The 19,502-nt window shown below is 48.2% G+C and overlaps 7 protein-coding genes across 7 annotated transcripts; 3 read left to right on the top strand and 4 right to left on the bottom strand.

The window, feature by feature from the left end:
* The first annotated feature begins 581 nt into the window (after nt 1-581).
* Nucleotides 582-3,380, top strand: LOC131888816 (dol-P-Man:Man(7)GlcNAc(2)-PP-Dol alpha-1,6-mannosyltransferase-like). Its single transcript, XM_059237752.1, has 2 exons — nt 582-957; nt 1,020-3,380. Exons 1-2 carry the CDS (start codon nt 678-680, stop codon nt 2,177-2,179), a joined length of 1,440 nt encoding a protein of 479 aa, XP_059093735.1. The 5' UTR covers nt 582-677; the 3' UTR covers nt 2,180-3,380.
* LOC131888812 (exocyst complex component 5-like) lies at nt 2,128-4,793 on the bottom strand. Its single transcript, XM_059237748.1, has 4 exons — nt 4,400-4,793; nt 4,058-4,311; nt 3,650-3,983; nt 2,128-3,584 (listed from the first exon to the last, which is right to left on the bottom strand). Exons 1-4 carry the CDS (start codon nt 4,655-4,657, stop codon nt 2,241-2,243), a joined length of 2,190 nt encoding a protein of 729 aa, XP_059093731.1. The 5' UTR covers nt 4,658-4,793; the 3' UTR covers nt 2,128-2,240.
* A 2,278-nt stretch (nt 4,794-7,071) lies between these two features.
* Nucleotides 7,072-8,726, top strand: LOC131888815 (ribosome biogenesis protein WDR12 homolog). The gene has a single exon (XM_059237751.1). It carries the CDS (start codon nt 7,179-7,181, stop codon nt 8,667-8,669), a length of 1,491 nt encoding a protein of 496 aa, XP_059093734.1. The 5' UTR covers nt 7,072-7,178; the 3' UTR covers nt 8,670-8,726.
* LOC131888818 (mitochondrial chaperone BCS1-like) lies at nt 8,597-9,991 on the bottom strand (the record flags this gene model as incomplete). Its single annotated transcript, XM_059237754.1, is given in 1 exon segment — nt 8,597-9,991. A coding segment is annotated over 1 exon segment (1,251 nt), but the record flags the coding sequence as incomplete, so codon positions are not given.
* Nucleotides 9,992-10,118: 127 nt separating this feature from the next.
* Nucleotides 10,119-10,697, bottom strand: LOC131889395 (GPN-loop GTPase 3-like). The gene has a single exon (XM_059238485.1). It carries the CDS (start codon nt 10,695-10,697, stop codon nt 10,119-10,121), a length of 579 nt encoding a protein of 192 aa, XP_059094468.1.
* Nucleotides 10,698-11,410: 713 nt separating this feature from the next.
* Nucleotides 11,411-12,157, top strand: LOC131889389 (7-methyl-GTP pyrophosphatase-like). The gene is made up of 2 exons (XM_059238478.1): nt 11,411-11,461; nt 11,756-12,157. The coding sequence occupies exons 1-2, from the start codon at nt 11,411-11,413 to the stop codon at nt 12,155-12,157; spliced, it is 453 nt and encodes a 150-aa protein (XP_059094461.1).
* Nucleotides 12,158-16,529: 4,372 nt separating this feature from the next.
* LOC131888819 (protein krueppel-like) lies at nt 16,530-17,014 on the bottom strand. The gene is made up of 2 exons (XM_059237755.1): nt 16,848-17,014; nt 16,530-16,717 (listed from the first exon to the last, which is right to left on the bottom strand). Exons 1-2 carry the CDS (start codon nt 16,945-16,947, stop codon nt 16,575-16,577), a joined length of 243 nt encoding a protein of 80 aa, XP_059093738.1. The 5' UTR covers nt 16,948-17,014; the 3' UTR covers nt 16,530-16,574.
* Nucleotides 17,015-19,502: the final 2,488 nt, after the last annotated feature.

Raw genomic sequence — 19,502 nt, 5'->3', positions numbered from 1 at the left:
TTTTTTTAACCAGTTCTCCAATGGATGATGGGCTTGTCAGTGGTTATTTAATGAAGGTTCAAGATTCCTCCACGATAAAGAGAAATCATTCAAACCTTTAGTGCGCCCATAGATTTAAAGAGAGAAGAGGTTTTCTTTCCTATTCGTGTGGATTTTTCTTAGCACCTAGTTTCTTGGTTGCTTCTTTTTTATCAGCATATTTATTGCTGTTTTTAAATTTGAAAATGAGGGCGAAGTGCCAGGCATTAAGATTTAGCGGACAATAGTTTGAAAAATCTAGTTTTGAGGAGAAAGTAGAGAGCAATAGACAGATTTCGATTCAAAAGGAGGAGAAAGCGTTTGATGCTGAAAAAAGCATTAAGATTTCCAACATCTACTTCTTTACCTTTTGCCATCTTAAGAAACAACCTTATTCATGGGTTAATGATGTGTATTGATTCCGAAAACAATCTGGAGAAATACGTTTTCCCATGGCCAACGAACGGTACACCGTTTCAACGGGACAACGGCTCAATTGAGACCCCCATGGTTTTCCCCATGTGCCGTATTTTCTTGTCACGCTGTTCGTCCATTTGTTTATCAACAATTCACGTGTGCATTCAGAACTGAGATAGTGGGGAAGGTTGCCCCTTCCCAACCTTGTCTGCGACCTTTCGAAACCGCATTCGACTCTCAGGATGCTCGGGCTCTTGGAGAACGTCTTGCCTTTGCTCCTCGGGCTATTCGAACTTTGGATGTGCCCGCTGACTAAAGTCGAAGAGTCATTCAACCTCCAAGCGTGTCATGATATCTTATTCCATGGCTCGAACTTGGACCGATACGACCACCACCAATTTCCCGGCGTGGTTCCGCGAACTTTCTTAGGACCACTTTTGGTTTCAACGCTCTCGTATCCATTGGCCAAATTGGCCATGATTTTCCCATTTGCATTCGACAAGTTTGCCTGCCAACTCATTGGTAGGCTGACCGAAAAGAAGGGAACGGCTTTTCAGGATTGATGGATTATTCATTTATTACAGTTCGAGGGGTGCTAAGCCTGTTAGTGCTTTTGAGTCTTCAACGCTTTCGGAGGGCCGTCAGCCACATTTTTGGCCGCCAGGTGGGCGTGTTCCACTCGTTGCTCACGATTACCCAGTTCCACTTCATGTTCTACTCGAGTCGAACGCTGCCCAACACGTTTGCCTTGATTTTTGTCCTACAAGCCTTGGCCGCTTGGTTGAACAAGCGCCAGTTCCAGTTCATCGCCTTCTCCGCAATCGCTGTGCTTATTTTCCGCGGGGAAGTCGTTCTCTTCCTAGGCTTGTATGTGCTTATGGACGTGGCCTTTGGCAAGATCTCCATACTTCGTTTAATTGCTTATGGCGTGCCGTGCTTGGTAGGTTGTCTGGCTTTGACAGTGGGCGTGGATTCTTTCTTCTGGCAACGCACGCTTTGGCCGGAGGGCGAGGTTCTCTACTACAATATTATCTTGAATAAGAGTCACAATTGGGGAACATTGCCGTGGGCGTGGTACTTCTATTCTGCCATTCCTCGCGCCTTATGCTGCACCGTACCTCTCGTGCCCTTGGGACTCCGGTTGGATGCTCGTACCATTCGAATCCTGTTTCCTGCCTTGGGATTTGTGATCCTCTACTCGTTTCTGCCTCACAAGGAGCTCCGATTCATCATTTACACATTTCCCGTCTTGAATGTGGCGGCAGCCGTGGCTTGCCAACGGATTTGGCGAAACATGTCTCGATCCTGGATCTGGAAAGTCCTGGCATTGGCGGTTTTCGGCCATTTCGTGGCCAATGCGGCTTTCTCAACACTAATGTTGCAAGTGTCGCAATCAAACTATCCTGGCGGTCAAGCGTTGAGATTGATGCAGTCCATTGTGCCCCCTCACCAAGATTTAGCGGTTCATATGGATGTGTTTTCGTGTCAAACGGGAATCTCCCGATTCTTGCAAGGTCACGATGAGCATTGGGTTTATAGTAAGACGGAAAATGTAACGGAGGCCGATTTGGCCCAATTCAGTTTCTTAATTCGCGAAGTGAACGAGTGCTCGTCGCGATTACTGGCGTCTTTCAAGATCATTGGAACAGTTCAACAATACGACGGAATCAGCTTGAATTATCAGACCTGGCCTCCTATTCATATCAAGCAAAAACCTGCCGTATATTTATTAGAGCGACAATAACCAAGTGATAAATACAATAACACAGACCTCCAACAATGTAAAAAAAAGCGATCCTTATTGTCTACCTAAAAAGCATTCGCTCGTGTCGGTAATCTGCGCGAAGTTGAATCCACCCTTCGATGATGGTCTTGTCCAAAGAGGCCAATTGATCCCCTTCAATGGCATCGAGGAGATTCTCGGGCGGTAGAATCAATAGGTTACACATGGCGTGCAAGATATCAAAAAGAGCATTCACCGTGCCCACCTTGAATTGGGCGGCACATCTGCGGTACTCTTGTACATCGCAAATCACGACCATGGCTCCGGAGCTGTTGAACTGAAATTGGGTTAAATGCTCATACACCACTCGGTGGAGCCTCGTGCCCAATTCCATAAGAACGGACTCGATGTTTTTGCCATCCAATGTGTCTCGGATCTTAGTGGTTTGGTGGTTGATGAACTTGATCGCCCGGAGGCAAGCCGGCGATGTGGTGGCCAACTCCGTCTCATTGGGCGCGGGATTGAAATCGGACTTGCGTTGCTCTTGTTGGAGAATCGTCTTGACCCAGCCCACAATCGAGCTTAGACTCCGATCTAAGCCTACATCCAATTTGGCCTCGATCTTTCGCAGCTCCGCCCGCTTCAAATCGATACAATCCTGGTGTTTGGACGTATTCTCCACCAAGGGGATCACACTATCGCTCAACTGCTTTTCCAACAAGTGAATCATGGTGTTGGTTTGACCGATCACGTCGAAGAAATAGAGCTCGGGAATGGTCTTGACTTCTGGCATGGGGATCCCTTGGACTCCCAATTCGACGGCGTAGTCGATATGCTCATGGAGTAAGTAACTTATGAGGATACCCAAGATCTCGAGGGCATTCGAGGACAAGTCTCCCTCGTTCGAAAGGCTCTTGCACCGTTTGAAGGCGGATTTCGTCAGTTGAAGAATGTTAATGGCCACCTCTTCACTGAGAAACGTTTCCCCACCATATGAGACGGATGTGTCCAGGTTGATGTTGGCCTTGCTGGCAATCAAGCCTTGAATATCCCGTTTCAAGTCGTTGAGTTTTTCTGTTCCCGTGGACAATTGCTTCTTCTGATGGCCTAAGCTCTGGTAATACCGCTGGAGGATGATGGTGCATTTCTCATTCAGATATCGGACCTCGTTGGTGATGTAAGAAGCCAAGTAGGTTTGAAAGATTTTCTTGGTCAAGTTGCTCAAGAATTGATGATCCGTTCCAAAGTTATAAGGCGCCAGATTGGCCGTGAGTTTCATGGTGTCGTCGAATAAATTGTTCAATTTCTTCAAGTACGCTTCCATGTTACTAGTATCCGTCAAGTTGTTGGCAATGTACTCGTTTAATTTATGATGGTAGATGTTTAACACGAACTTGGACATGACTTGCTCTGGGTTTGGAAATACCTGTGAACAAGCCTCAAAGGAATAGAAACAAGTGATAACTAAGAGCAAGAATTTATCTAACTCACTTGACGGATCAAGTCCCAACTGGATTGACATAAGGGAACAATATCTCGGAAGATATCCTTGCCCCGGTATTGTTGCAACTGGATGTGTTCAATAAAGTCGTCGATACAGCGATTGTAGCCATTGAAATTGGACAGGAGTAGCGCATAATCCTTCATACGAGTGATGTCGTCAGATCGATGTGATTTGGCGAATTCTTCGCTCAAAGTCCGCTCGATCTCCGAGTATTTAGTCTCAATCCCTTCGATGGCCATGGTGAACTTTTTCTTGCGCGGCAATTCCTGGGCGATCAATTGCAATTTCAAGATGATATCCGCCGCTTCGTGCAATCGGGATCTGCAATAACCCGCATCCGTTTATTTATCCAACCCAATACGCGTGGAAATGAATCAATCCCATCCGCTCCTTACTTGTCATTGAACACAGGCGAGAGGTTGGCTTCCCCGCCCAAGAACTCGTCAAAGTGCTTCATGAGCTTCAGAGCCTCGACATCGCGAGCTCGGGGTGTGTTCACCGATTCCAATTGATCCCCCAGGTGCACCACTTTGGTGGCCACGGACGTGATCTTCTCGTCCAAGGACTTGTAAGTAAAAGCCGCCGACCGATTCCGCTCAATCAGAGAGGCCACTCGGCGCCAATGGGCTTGCTCCTCTTCCCGACATTTCTAGAAAAATATAGCCTAACTCATCCAGCGGTTCGCAATCAAAAAAACTCATGAGGGGAGAACGGGGCGTGCTTCAAAATGGGCGTACTTGTTCGAGCAACTGGCATTTCTTGGTTTGCGTCTCGTGCATCAGGGTCAGGTCCTTGATGGCTTGAACGAAGGCGTCGTGGAGTTGGAGTGAGCTCTCGTCGAAGGGTTCCACACCCGGGACATGGCCGTTAATGGCTCGGCTCATGGCGGCCCCGCCGGAGACGGGTACGCCTTGTCCCGTGGTGCGCCAAGCCAAGCGCTCCACGAACTCCTCGGGATCATAGGGCTCTTGCTCTAACTCGGGCCAATGGACCATGATGTCACCCGTTCAGTCGGAGTCGAGCACACCCACTTCTTGATGGAGCTTGATCTGTTTTGAGCAAGGTCTACAGCTTCTGCGGGCGATTCCCTCTATCTGTCAGTCGTCAGTCACCGCACGCTGAATTGAGAAGGCAGTCAGTCACACACAATCCTGTGCCTGCATATGGGTAGAGTAGAGGAGGAGGAGACGAGTACACTAGCAGGGTATCGTAGATGTGGGCTGCCGACGGAAGCAAAACATTCTTATATCCTAAATCCGACCACAAGATATTGTTGAATAAATGAATTTGACCAAGTTTGAGCCCGAAAATATTCTTAGGGAAATCAGGAGAAAGATCCAAAGTTATGTCGCAAGCACTAGCTAAAATTTGAATTTTCGGCCTGCACTGGGTCAGCTACATAAGATTTTGACAATATAACTTTGAAACTAACTATTTTGCGAGTAATAAACATAAAAATGACGGGCGTTCTATCGAAAAGATTTACATTCCTTATTTTATTACTTTGATTCGAAAAGTGGCTCAGAGTGGCCATGGATCCAGGCCGATTTGGCGGGAGGCTCGTTCGTTAACAGTCCGTATTTCTAAAAGTCCTTGATCAGTGCTATCCCAGAGGACTGGCTGAGCAGCACAGCATCAGAGGCTGCATACTGCGAAATTGCAGTTTCACTGGCTGCCTACGTACGAGAACATGGACTGACTTTAAATTTTTGCAGCACTGAGAGGCCAATCTTCGCAGATAAACGTTATTCTCCACCGATTAGTTGGCGGTGCTCATTTTTAAATTTATGGCAAAATGTTAAAAGGTTTAGATAGAGACTTTAAGGGTTATCAATATCGTGTTAGGTTAGGTTAGGTTACGTAAGGTTAGATTAGGTTTGATTAGGTCAGGTTAAGATTTAAAAAAGTAGCACCGCCAAGTAATCGGTGGAGAATAACGTTTACCAATCTTCCCACGATTGGCGTCCTCCTTGGCATTTCGGTCTATTTTATTGTTTAAGGATTGGATAGATATCATGGACACACGAGGTGTACGGAAAGTTTTGGTTAGCACTCACAGGGAAATTAAGGCCACCTTTACAGCCTCTAACCACCCCTAGATTTTTTTCATGATTGATAAAGAGAGGATTTTTGGAGAGCTTAATGTAGCTCTTCTACTTTTTTATGTTTTTTAGGCTTCAAGATTTCTCAAATGCATTAAAAATTCCTACATACAAAAACGAGCAACTTTTTAGGAATTGGTATTGTTACTGTCAAAATACCAAGATTTCTTTGCAACCGATAAGGACTAGAGCCCTCTAATGAGGACTAATTATGAAATTGCAGAATTATGCCAAGGAATTTTTTCAGGGTGGTTTTATTCGTCGTTTGAAAAGCTCATCCTTACATTTTTTCCCACTTACTTTCGATTAAAAAAAAAAGATTAAAAGAAATATCATGTTTGAAGGAAGAGTGGGGGAGCAGAAAACAACGGCCATATGTTTCACTCACATCTTCAAGTCTGATTTTGAAACCGTCAGTTTTGACAGGTAAAGAATGGGAAGAATAACTATTGACTCAATTGCGGGGGCCTTCTTTGCGTGGAGTTGATAAAAGTGAGGCTTAAAGAAAGTCGACATGGTCAAGGTGTCGACCATCAACTTTTGAGATCTGAACTTGAATAAACTGTATGCAAAGAACGCTGCCGTTATTGAATGCAGTTTTCTTTCACAAGAACCGGTTTTCAAGGTATAATTTCCCTCAAAGCCAAATTTGACGATAGAGAATGTCTAGTTTCTTCACGAGTGGCTGGAAACTTAGATTCCGACCACTCGTGAACAACGCCATGAAATAAGATTTCTAATGGTGACGTTTGGTTTCCTTTAAATGTTGGAGAGCTTTGCGTGCCGGAAAGCGAACTTTATATTGCTGAAAACCGGTCCTTGTAAGATAAAAACCATTGTAGCACATTTAGCAAATCCACTTTTTCATGAAAAGGTGAGTTTCTACTGAATCTGGGCTAAGAACAACTTTCAGAGCCACATGTTTCCTTCAGGCTCGACAAGTTAGAGAATGCGCCATTAGTTAGAAGCAAGATGTATTTCAGCATTTAAAGTAGAGAAAAAACGAACTCTCCGATGTTAATCTTAGACTAAAGATCCTGAGAGGGCTCTATAAATAATCTTTATGATAGAGCAAAGATCCTGACTTGACTTCATAAAGAATCCCTAGCTTAGGTTAAAGCAAGTACGTCAAGCATATACGGACAGTACAGTGGTTCTTGGTACGAAGTCATAGAGGCCGACTCTATGACTAAATCGAAAGATCTTCACAGTCAATGGCCCGTTTTTTAACCCCTCTTACCCCGGAGTTAAGGCTTGAACGTTAACCAAAACGAGCATCTGCTCACCACTAGTGGATGAGGTAATACTGCTGAGGTAATTCGCTGCTGAGGTAATTCGCTTCTAAAAAAATTCGCCCCTGAAGAGGTTGCGCCAAATTGAGACCTGTAAAGAGTTCCGTCCAAGCCCAAAGCCAATGCCACAACAAAACAAAGGCACACGTGAAACGAGAAGTGAGAGCTGGAAAGAGGAAAGAAGGCGAAGGAAGACGTCCCATCCGATCCTTACATTCGGTACTGGCCACCGTCGATCTTGCTTCCGACCACCCATTCCATCTGATTCCATCCACACGTCACGCGCATCCACCATGACGGCCATGACGGAGGATAAATCCGCGCAAATCCAGGTTAAGTTCATCGCCTCGGACGAGTCGTTGGCCGTGCCCTCGACCACGTTCACGGTGCCCTTGGCCTTGGACGCGTCGGGTCTGGAGCAGTTGCTGAAACGTCTGCTAGCCGAAAGCCACGATTCCATCGACGAGGCTCCACCCACCTGGTCCGATCAATCCTTTGAGTTTGTCCTTCGCGGCGACTTTCTGCGCACCTCCTTGGCGGGTTTTGTGCAATCGCACGAGGGTGTCACGCCCGAGAGCGTCCTCGAGATCCACTATTTCGCCCGTAACCCACCCCCCGCCCCCGATCAAGATGTCAACCACGACGATTGGGTGTCGGGCGTGTCGGCTTTGGACGGGCACGTGCTCACCGCCTGCTACGACAACACGATCGCCCTCTTTTACGACGGACACAAGCTGCTCACCATCCCCGGACACGACGGACCCGCCCGAGATGTGGTCTGGATTAGTTTGGACGAGGATCAGGGCGTGTTTGCCTCCAGCTCCCACGATCAGACTGTCATGCTGTACCAATGGAACGCCCGCACCCGCGCCATTGATGTCATGAACGTGTGTCGCGGACACGAGCGCAGTGTGGATTGTCTGGCCGTGGACCGATCGCGCACGTTGCTGGCCTCGGGTTCCTTCGACACGCATTTGAAGATCTGGAGCGCCAAACTGCAAAGTCCGGACGAGAACGGCGGGAGTCATGAAGCGTTGACCAACGGTTCGGGCGGTGAATCCGAGAAGAAGAAAGCCCGAACCTCGCACAAAACCTTGAGTCGCACACCGCTGGTGACTTTGGGCGGGCATAAAGAGGGCATTTCCGGCGTGGCTTGGACCGAGGACAACGAGGTGTGTACCTCGTCGTGGGATCACACGCTTAAGATTTGGGATTTTGAAATGCGCGGCATGAAGACTGAGTTGGTGGGGAATAAGTCCTTTTTCGGATTGTCTTACTCGCCGCTCAATCGCACCATTCTCACGTGCTCGGCGGATCGCGCGATTCGCTTGTATGACCCGCGCTCCAAGGACGGCGTGCTCGTCAAGAACCAGTTCACGTCGCATGACGGTTGGGTCACCTGTGTGGACTGGTGCCAAGAACGCGAAGATCTCTTCATTTCCGGAGGTCACGACACCGTGGTCAAAATGTGGGATCGGCGATCCTGCGTCACACCTCTCTACGACATGAAAGGCCACGAGGACCGCATATTATGTTGTGACTGGAGTGAGAAAGACATGGTGGTGAGTGGGGGTGCGGACAACACGATGAAAATCTACAAGAGCAATGTTTGACCGAACTGGTTTGTATTGAATTCACTGAATGAATAATTAAATTTATGAACATGTCTATACGCTAGAGGTGTTTATTGAGTGGATCGCGTCAGTCTCCAGGCGTTCGAGAGGGCCAAGTTCGGATCATTTTTGAAGAACATAAAGTAGCCTTGTACTTGCGCCGCACTCACGTCCACGTTTTCACTAGCCACACTGTGGGCAAATTCTGCCGCTTGACCGGCTTTGGCATCCGGGTAGAACCGGTCGAACATTTCGAGTAATTGGCTTTCCGAGCAATGTCCGATGTATTGTTTCAAATCCACTCGACCGGGTCGGATCAAGGCGGGATCGAGCCGGTCTAAATAGTTCGTGGTCATGAAGATGACCCTTCCTTCCGAGGAAGTGACACCATCAATGGCGTTGAGTAAACCGCTGAAAGTCACGCGATTGAGCCCTTGGTAGGCCGCTTCGAGTTGTGGATTCGTCTCTCGGTTCACAAATGCGGCATCAATATCTTCCAACAAGATGATCGAGTTCGTGGGCGCATCGGCCAAGCGATAATTGAGTCTATCATCCGACATGGATCGATCCGACAGATTCAACACGGCGATGGAGAATTCAAGTTCCCCGGCCAATGCACTAATAAACGATGACTTCCCGCATCCGGGGGGTCCGTGCAATAGATAGCCTCGTCGATACGGAATGCCGCGTTGGCGATACCAATCCGAGGAATCCAGAAACTCCCGCACGTCCTGAACCAGATCTCGACTCACGTTGGCATCCAAGACCACGGACTCGATGGGTCGCCGTTGACGTGGCAGGCCGAATTGCCGCCATTCCGTGCCTAAGACCGTGTACATCACGGTCTTGCCTCGATGTTCCGCCATGACCATTTCTCGAGCCTCTTCCAACATGGAGGCGAAAAGGGCCTTGTGATTGCCCAAGGTGGTCAATTGAATCGTCTCCCACGGGTCCATCATGCGTTGCTCGCGGGTTCGTTCGACTCGAATCCACACGTTCTGATAGTTCATGAGGTGAATGCCGACACTGGGCTGGAAGTCGTACTTGGTGGTGATTTTCCCCGAGTCCGACTCGACAAAGCTCGTGTCCACACTCAAATGTTGGGTTCGCCGAGCCCCACGACTGGTGATCCATTGCAGCAACCAATTGTAACTCTTATCCTTGCACGTGACTTCCACGGTGGTCATGCAATGGCGTCGGAACATAATCATTCCGACTTGGGAGCCCTTACGAGCCATGGCCGTGACCGCTCCTAACCCGAAAAGGCCGAAGCCAGCGCCAAAATAAGGGTTATCCGAGAGTCCGGACACCACCTCAGTCAAACCCATCTGTAATGAGATAAAAGGGCGGCCGAGTTACGTTAAGCCGTGATTTTCAAGACAGAGGTTCATTTATTTATGGAATGGCTGGCGGCTTGGGTGGATGCATGTCCTGCCCTTCATGAGTTAGTCAGTCATCAGCAGTGTCGTCATCGGGCGGATCTTCATCATTGAAATCCGCCGCCTTGACATCCTCGTCCTCGCCATACTGAATGGTGTTGTCAATGACGTGCAACAGATCGGCCATACTGGTCTCGTGGCTCTGATCCAACGGAAAGAACTGGATCAGACTGTAATCCTCCAGGACCCGCCCCAAGGCGTGAGTAAGTCGGGCATATTTGGCCTCGTGCCGGCTGGCCTGACCGCCCATGGATTGGAGCTCTCGGATGTCAAGGTTGAGAAACACGTCCAACTGCTTCTTGGTCTGACTACTCAGCAGATCCACTTTGCTGAGAACATTGACGTGGGGCAGCTCCAAGTTGGTCATGATGGTCAAGGCCAAGGTGCTGCCCGAGATGAACTTGCCCCCGTCAATCATGAAATGCGAATCGAGCAGAAACACGGCGCACAACCGGAAATTCCAGCTGAGCAAAGCTTGGGTGAGTTGTTTCATGACGGGGAGATGGGTGTACAACTCGATTTGGCCGGGACAATCAAACAGAATGTAATCGTCCTCGACCTCGGTCAAGATGTCCTCCAACCAATTCATGTTCTCGAGCAGGAATTCCAGACAGAACACCCCATCGCCTAAACATCTGCGAAATAGCCACGCAGTCTGAAAGTGAACTGAATCTGACAGTTCAATTCCGGAATTTCATTCATAACTATAACCCTGGGCGCTTTACAATACCTTGGAACCAATGTAAAACGTTGGCCAGAATGGAAGTGATTCTTGTTAGACCCAAAGTTTCTCAATGCACTTCAATCTTCATTGCATCGGTCGAGTTGGGAATTCATTCGATTAACCGCACTCAATAATGACCAAACAATATTATTTGGATGTTCTCCAATACTTCACATCTGTCATTATCAAATTTGAACCTTACCACATGTATGTAAAAATACTAAAATCCCGATTAACTCATCCGTTCATCCTCTAAGTAAGGACAAGAAGGACAAGTAGTTAACTATCATCATCTTAGCTCGTCCAGTGAACGAATAAGGCACGGCAGGAAGGTCAATCCATTCATGTGGAACATTCATCAAACGTTTGAACGTTGGCCTTTTGTAAACAAGAAGTTGTTAGTGAAAATTTTAGCTTAGTTGTTGTTATTAGGAAAAAACAGGATGTAGCACTAGGGATATCTAAGCGATAAGCCGCCTGAGATAAACAATGAATATTTCAATACCTCCCACATTAACTATGATAGTCGAGTGAATCGCAACCCTGTGCCCAACGATTGTTGCGTGTTGACGTTGATCATGTTACCGTTCGTGCTCAATCTCTCTAAGAGCATGAACCCACCCAACCAAGTACAGTGGTGTATGCTCCAAGATCCATCCTTCTGTCCCAATTTCCCACTCTCACGCGACCCTGCATTCGACCGATCGACCCTAAAGAAAAGAGGGCCCTTCAGGACAGGCTCGCTTCAAGAAGAAGAAGACCATTGACTGGCGCCACCACTGAAGCAGCCCAACCAATTTCTGTGGACCTTAAACAAACTAACGGTCATTGCCATTAGTAGACACTGGCACTATGACCACGAAATTGGTCAAATTGCTGTTCCCATCCACTCGAATCCATGGCTATGAACCGTCTACGCCCAGAATGACAGGCCTCCCGCTCCACCCGCTCCGCCCGCCGTGATTCTGGCCTCCTCGTCTCCATTTCGTCGGAATCTGATGCGCTTGCACTTTCCGGATTTGTTCTATTCTCAAGCGGTGGCTTTCCTCACGCCCGAAGTGGATGAAAGAGCATTGGGCGTGACTCGAGCCCGAGGCCATGTGTCAAAAGGTGGCCGAGGCCAAAATGGACTGGATTTGGCCAACAAGGAGGCTGAGTTGGTGGGTGCCCAGATCTTGATCACTTGCGATATGGTGGTCAAATACCGAGGCCAAGCTTTGGAAAAACCCACGTCCGATATAGAAGCGCGGGCGTTTCTGCAAAACTATCGCGATCATCCGTCCGAACCCGTTTTTTGCATCAATGGCATTTGTTACGTGACCTGACCTTGGCCTCCAATAAAGTGTGTCGAGGTGAGCTCGTTGTTTTTCCTACCCTTGGCGATGAGGCCATTCAAGAGATGATCGAGGATGGAAGCGCCTTGCAAATGGCGGGCGCATTTTCCATGGATCATCCGGCTATGGCAAATATATCACAGGCTTAAATGGCTCACCCACGGCCGTGGAGGGCTTGCCAGTGTGAATGCTTCGTCAGAAATTGATGGCCTGGCAGCCTTCACTACCGTGTCAATTAAAAATTCTGGCGCCATCAAATGTGTCATCTTTGATATGGATGGCTTGATCTTGGACACGGAACGATGGTACAGTTTAGCCCAGCAACAAATCCTGGACCGCTTTGAGATTAAGTTCACCTATGACGTGAAAGCCAAAATGATGGTCGAAAATCATTGGACGCGGCCAATGTGATGATTGATCACTACGGCTTAAAAGGCCGCTTGGATCCGGAAGAATTTATTCGCGAGCGGGAAGAGATCCTGGACCAGATGTTCCCTAAAAGTGAAATTATGCCGGAGTTCAACGGCTTTTGGTTCACTTGCGAAAAAACAATGTGCCCATGGCCATTGCGACAAGCAGTCACATTCGACACTACACCATCAAGACGCAGCTCCATGGTGAGCTCTTTGGGAAAGTGTTCCATCATGTGGTGACTGGCGATCAAGTGAAAGAGAGCAACCTCATCCTGAGATCTTTTTGAAAGCGCTGGACAATTCCATCGCAAAGATATATCACCCGCAAGAAGTCCTTGTTCTTGAGGATGCACCTTTGGTGTGCTGGCAGCCCAAAGAGCCAAAATGAATGTGGTACAAGTGTCTTCCGTCGAATCCGCTGAGGTCAAGCCGAATCAGCTCATCCCAAATGTGGCATTTCTGCCTGAACAGTGGGGATTGCCCAAGTTTGACTGAAATATAATTCAAGCGATCCTCAATCGTATTTGTCGAGGAACTTTTGTCTCCTGCCATCGATTCGTTTTAATGTCTAAATATTACCACTTCTAGGATGACCATTTGCTACTACTATCAACAGGCCGATGCTCGTTCGGCAATCAATGCCGCTTCGCGCATCCCGCACCCAACCGTTCAAGTGAGGACATGACCAATACGTTGGTGAAAACCGTGGAACTGGACATGGAGACATGGGAGAAGGGACATCAATGGGTGTTTTCGTGCTATGCTCCCGCCAAGGAATCCATTGCTTTCCAGACATTGATGACATCAGTCCCGAAGAGATGCGGTTTGAGGCATACGCCAGTCGAGACTCCAATACAAGTCAAGCATATCAACAAAAGTTCCAAGAGCTGCTGGCAGTTATGCTCTGAAACGAAAAGCCCTCGCAAACCGAGTGAAGAGATCAAGGGCATTCTTCGGAGACTTTATGCCAAAAAAAGGTGGTTTTACCACCGGGATCAAATGTGTTCAATGCCGCGGCCAATGTCGGGAGCATCTTCGGGGCAGTGCCACTACCGCGAACTCTTCCACATTTTCCAAAACCGAACCAACCAACAACCCTTTGGCGGCACGCAAAGCAATGCCGCTTCCATTTTTGGAGGAGGTCAGCCAACGCCTTCCAACTCTATTTTTGTTGGTGGTATCAACATCGCTAACCGGGGGCAAGCCCGCGATATTTGGTGGTGGTTCAACCGCGAATAATCAAAGTGCGCCAAGCCCATTCTCCTCAGGGATTCCAAATGGCTCTTCATCCATTTTTGGAGGAGCTAGTACAACGCAATCTCCAGGATCCTCCATATTTGGAGGAGCTAATCAAAACCAAGCATCCCCTTCGACATTTACATCGAGTACCAAATCGCCCTTTGGTCAAACCCCTTTGGTCAGCCTCCTGCAACACGTCGAGCATCTTCGGGGGTAGCTCCCAACCTCAATGCAACAGTCCATGTCCGGGACTAATACTACGTTTGGACAACCCCAGAATTCTAATCCAAGTGGGAGTGTCTTGATCAGGGTCAATCAAAACTGTCGTCACCTTCAGTGCAGCTCCATTTCGAACCAAGGACCATCGGTGTTTGGTGGGCAGATGGCAAACTCGCCATCAACGAATAGTCCATTTGGCGGAGGATCCAGTGCCCTCAAACGGCAGCCAATCCGTTTTCTAGCCCGTCCGTCGCGCAATCTCCTTTTGTAACTCTCCCCAGGGTGCAAACACGCCCCCTCGAACGTACCTCTCCTTTTGTAACTACTGCTCAAGGCATTGGAAATCAGAGCACATTCTCAAACCCTCCCCCTCCTCTTCCAAGTAGATCTATTGGAGGAGCTGCTCCACCAATCCATTCCTATCCAAAGTGCCAACTCCACAATGCTGGAGTTTATTTGCTGCAGTCGGGGTGGAAGTGGGTCAACGGCCTTTTGGCCAAAAGCTACCTGAAATGACCGATCCTTATCGGTACACTCCACTCGATCAGTTCAGCCCAGAGGAGCTAGCTGTGTTAAAAGGCGAGGAATTTGAATTAGGGCGAATTCCAGAAAGACCACCTCCTCTTGAATTATGTTTTTGAAATGGAAAGAAGTACAGATACGCCACAAATATTTTCCTTCATTTTGCTCAAATTATTGTAGGAATGTGAGATCACAGGACTCTGACGGGTTACTTGTTTGGAAGGTTCTAAGACGTTTTTAGATTCTGAATGCCTTCGCTTTGAACGAACTGACGGGTATTAACGATTGAGTGACGTCAGCCTTGAAAATGATGAACTCGACCACTTCTCCAAATTCGATAGCGTCAGCTTCCTCTGAGGTCAAGCTTTTGCTGAGCTCGTTGGAGTGGTGGTAAATGCAAATTGTCGTGGGTATTTCGCTCTCGACCATTACCGTTGGCTTTTTCTTCGCTTCGAATTTTACTCCTCTATGAACACTCTGAACATGGCGCTTTGACGTGGTTCTGCCGCCCAAAGCATTTACCACACAGCTAGAAGGTCAACCATGATATATATGAATTAGCACTCATTCAGATTGCATAGGTGATAAACATGAGATCGTACTTGACATTGGAATGCTTCTCGCCTGTATGAGTTCGCACATGCTCGATGAAGTCCTTCTTGGAGAAGAACTCTTTAGGGCAAGAGGAGCAGTGATGTGGTTTGACTGACAAATGGACTCGCTTGCGGTGATCTATTAAGGCCGAGTTGGATTTAAAAGCGCTCCACATTCTGGACACAAATAGCTTTTGATCTTTTCATGGACGGAGCTTTTTGTGAATCCGCTAGGCAGAGAGTCGTCCAAATCTTTCCACAAGCCGCGCAATGATAGGGCCTCTCACCTGAAATGGAAGAGCAATTGCGCCTCTTTCTTAAAAATATTGGTAATTGTAGACAGCATTTTGTCTCCTTATTATCTAAATCAAAGAGTATTATGTCCGCTGGTAGTTATTTTATTGGCACCAAAAACCAGTGAATGTGAAGCTCTCCTTTAACAACGACTCATAATATTTGCTTTTGAGATGGGTCTCCTCCCACACTCGAAGACGTGGCAGAATCATGTTGAGGAAGCTCTACTGGAATGAGACGGGTGCTGGATTCGTCGCCTTCATCTGTGGTCACAAATATATAGCTGCCCTCTTGTCCCGGGATCTCCACCACCGAGTCCTCAGATATGAAGATTGTGTTGTGTAAAAGTTCCGTTTCTGAATTTTCCGCGGCGTTTTCTTCTCCATGCTTGATCCCTTCTTTGCTGCGCCCTACCTGAGACAAAGCTAAAGTGACGAAGCCGCCGCTCCAGACAAGGCGGTTGTTAAACCGTCCAGTTTCGTTCGGCTTTGTCTTCTTCGGGAGTTTTTGAATGAAAACAGATGAGTCCTCACGAGATGCAGTGGAGGCTGAAAAAAATAGCATAAGACAATCGTTTATTATTAGATTGACGTCCAAAAATGGGCCTGTCTCACCATCTCTAACGCTGTTGTCGGATTGTTCAGCGACAATATAGTGTTCGTTATCCGATCCTTTTGGTGACGTGCTGTAGTATTACGGTATTGCCGCTCTCATCCGTGCAATAAAGAACGGTGCCGTTGTCCTCGAGAGCTTCGACCATCTTCATCGTCGAGTACCCTTTCCCGAATTCTCTTTGAGGGAAGGTGGTTGAACCGTGGGCGTCTCACTTTTCCGATAAAAGTATTGCTTCTGCTTGTCTCCATAATGGACTCCTTTCATGTGCCGCTCAGGTGATGTTCACGTGAGAAAGTCTTTCCACATTTCTATAACGAGTAAAAAGAACCATTTGGGTTGTTGGTCAGTGAGGAAACGAGCGTATCAAAATCCACCTCACGTTGCAAGGAAAAGGCTTGTCACCGGTGTGAGTTCGCATATGGGAGCCTTCTCTTGGCGTGTGAAGAACCCCTTTGGGCAAAATATCACATTTGTAATCGCGGATCTCGAAATGTTTTCGTTTCCGGTGATCGATTAGCTGGAATCGGAGCCGAATGCTCCACCACATTCCGGACAGAGAAAGGCCTTCTCACCGGTGTGAACCGTCATGTGAATCTTGAATTGTTGGTGGCGGGCAAATCGTTTGGGACATTCCTGACAGGAGAACGGACGCACGCCTAACAGAACGAGGAGGTGTTCACTACGAGCTTGGCCAACCTCTCTCCCCCCGCACTTTACTCGATTTAGCTATTCGCCAGACGCGACCCTTCGAGGATTTTCACGCAACGCGAGAAGAGTTTTACTTACCAGTATGCGACCGCATATGCGTGCGCAAATCTTGTCGGGAGAGGTAGGCTTTATCACATTCCGAGCAGGCAAAAGGTTTTTCCCCTCGGTGTTTCCTCATGTGGATATCCAATTCTCGAGTTTTTTAGCCGTCGTGAACAGTCCGGGAATTCACATGGAAGCTTATTGGCGTGCTCTGCTGGAATCAATGGGAAAAAAGTGTCATGCTCCAAACCCACCTGATCAATAATTTTGAGAATCAGCACTCACACAATGAAGTCGAAAGTCTTTGAGAACCGTGAACGTCTCACCGCAATCGGTACAAGTCACAGGATCGGTAATAGTGGGCGGGCGGCCCCGTTCCGTTTGACAATTTGGGCCATTTGCTCCTTGAATCGCGTCGAAGAGGCGCGTTTCTTACCCCGTCTCAAACGAACCCCACCTTGGGATTCAGAGTCCTCATTTTGAGGGTCATCCTTTAAGGCCAGCGAATCGTCCTCCGGTTCCTAAAACCATGAAATATTCTTTCACAAATCAGCCTCAGTCGCTGAAAAATATCATGTTCGTATTCTACCAACGAAGATGGGTGCGGCAGTTCCTGGTGGATTTCGCGGTCCTCAAGTTTAATTGACGTGGTGAGCTCCTTCGGCTGAGCTTCTTCTAGTTCCAAGTCAATCGATTTGGCTTCGTGAGCGCCAGTTTTCGGGGTCGTCCGCGGCCTCGTTTGGACGGGTGGGATCCGAACTTTCGTCATCGGCCAATTTGGACTCTGGCTCGATCCCAGTATTAGTCAGGTTGGCATACTTGGCCTCCAAGTGGGCGTGAAACTCAAAGCAAGCCGGACATTGAAGCCGATCAGCATGCGCGCCTTTTCAATGACGTACTGACACGTCCGAGCACGATACACCGTGTCTTTTAGCAAAAGTTTCAATGTTCATACACGGAATGTCCACTTTTCGGAGCTTTTCAAACAGATGAGGTTGGTGGCGAGCCGCAAATCCGGGACAAACGCGAATATCTGACGTCGGATCAAGCCACTCAGCCAGAATGGCGTCCAATCGCGACGGCCACGTCTCTTGCCAGTCTAATCGAACCTCAGCCAGAATCCGGCGGTTAAAGGTCAGCCTTTGAAGGACCCATTCCTCGGCACTGAGAGCGAAGATATTCACCTTGACGGGGGCCTGATCTTTGAGAAATTGATCGAACCAAGCCCCGTGAACCAAGGACAGAAAAGGTCGATGGGCAAAGATGGCCGGACTTTGCCCGGCCAGACACACCAATGGGGCGTGATATCGACTCAAATGCGCTTGAACGGGACTCAAGAGGGCCCACGCCTCTTCGGAAGACACCATCGCTTCCGAGGAGCTACTTGGACTGGGCTCGGGATCGAAAAAGGCGCACGGGGGTTGATCCACCGGAGGCGTTGGCGTGTCCGTGGCCATGCTGGCAATCGATCCACCCGGATTAAGCCATGAAAGCCCACCAAGTGGCGAGGACGTCCAGCTTCGATGTGGCGAACGGTACCGTTCTTAGGCCTCTGACGTTTGACAAAACCCAAAGTTTTGGCCCACTCAAAGGGAAAAGGTGTGCAAGGAAGTTGGAAAGTCGGATTGGACTAAGTAAGCGGGTTGAAGATTTGGACAGGCTCGGTTTTCAGGTTTGGGGCCCGAGTGAAAAGTGTCTAGTTCGACTTGGGGTTAAATCGGTTGAAACTAAGCCACTGGGGAGGGTGAATTAGATTCCAGTGGAACGTAGCTTGGTTGGGCGATGCGCCATTTTGTTGGAGGGCTGGAGCTCAACGGTCAATTTCCTGAGCAGAACTTGCGCGCCCCCGTTTTCACTTCATCAGGGTGAGGGCGATAAGAATTTAGGCAGGACTTATGAAGGAGCATAGCAGTCATGGTAATCCATGGCATGAAAAAGCTTGGAAAATGCTACTACGGCTTATGCAAAAAAGACTTTTCAAGCCGATCATCATGACAAGTGTTTAAAAATGGAAACCCACGAAAACATGATCACGAATATGGGAGAGCATGATGGCCCAACTTTCATACTCTATATAGTATCTATAAATGGTGCGACTTATATTTAACCTGAGGTAGAAATAGATTCATTCCCATCGCCAACTCGACCCTTGAAATAATTAAATGAAGGCTGAATGTCATGAAACCAGCCAGTCACCTGACAGAAAACAAAGCACAGTCACCTCTTTCCATTCCCATTGTTTTGTCAATATGGAGAAGGAGCATGAGAAAACAAAAGCCAACCAACCAGCATGACTGAGTGATGACCGAAGAAGAAGGCGAAGAAATCCATTGGCAATTCGCAAGGAGAGACGCGAATCTTGCACCGTGCGTCCGCCCGTCCATTGGAATCGGTTAGCTTGAGTGGCGTCGCTAACTGGGTGGACTCCGTGAACTTCGTCAGCCAGAGTCTGGCCTCATGCCGCGGTATGGACAGATCGTATTGGGTCCGGCGGGCAGTGGGAAATCGCGGTATTGCTCCAAAGTCTTGGAACACGCCCAAACTTCGGGCCGCTCAATGCACGTGGTCAATTTGGATCCGCGGCCGAATATTTTGACTACGAGCCTTTGGCCGACATCCGCGATCTGATCCAGTTGGACGACGTCATGGAGGATGGCGAGCTTCAATTCGGCCCAATGGCGGCCTCTGTTC

The sequence above is a fragment of the Tigriopus californicus genome, chromosome 10, assembly GCF_007210705.1.
Source record: "Tigriopus californicus strain San Diego chromosome 10, Tcal_SD_v2.1, whole genome shotgun sequence".
Taxonomy (NCBI): domain Eukaryota; kingdom Metazoa; phylum Arthropoda; class Copepoda; order Harpacticoida; family Harpacticidae; genus Tigriopus; species Tigriopus californicus.
This window is presented reverse-complemented; position numbering and strand designations above follow the sequence as displayed.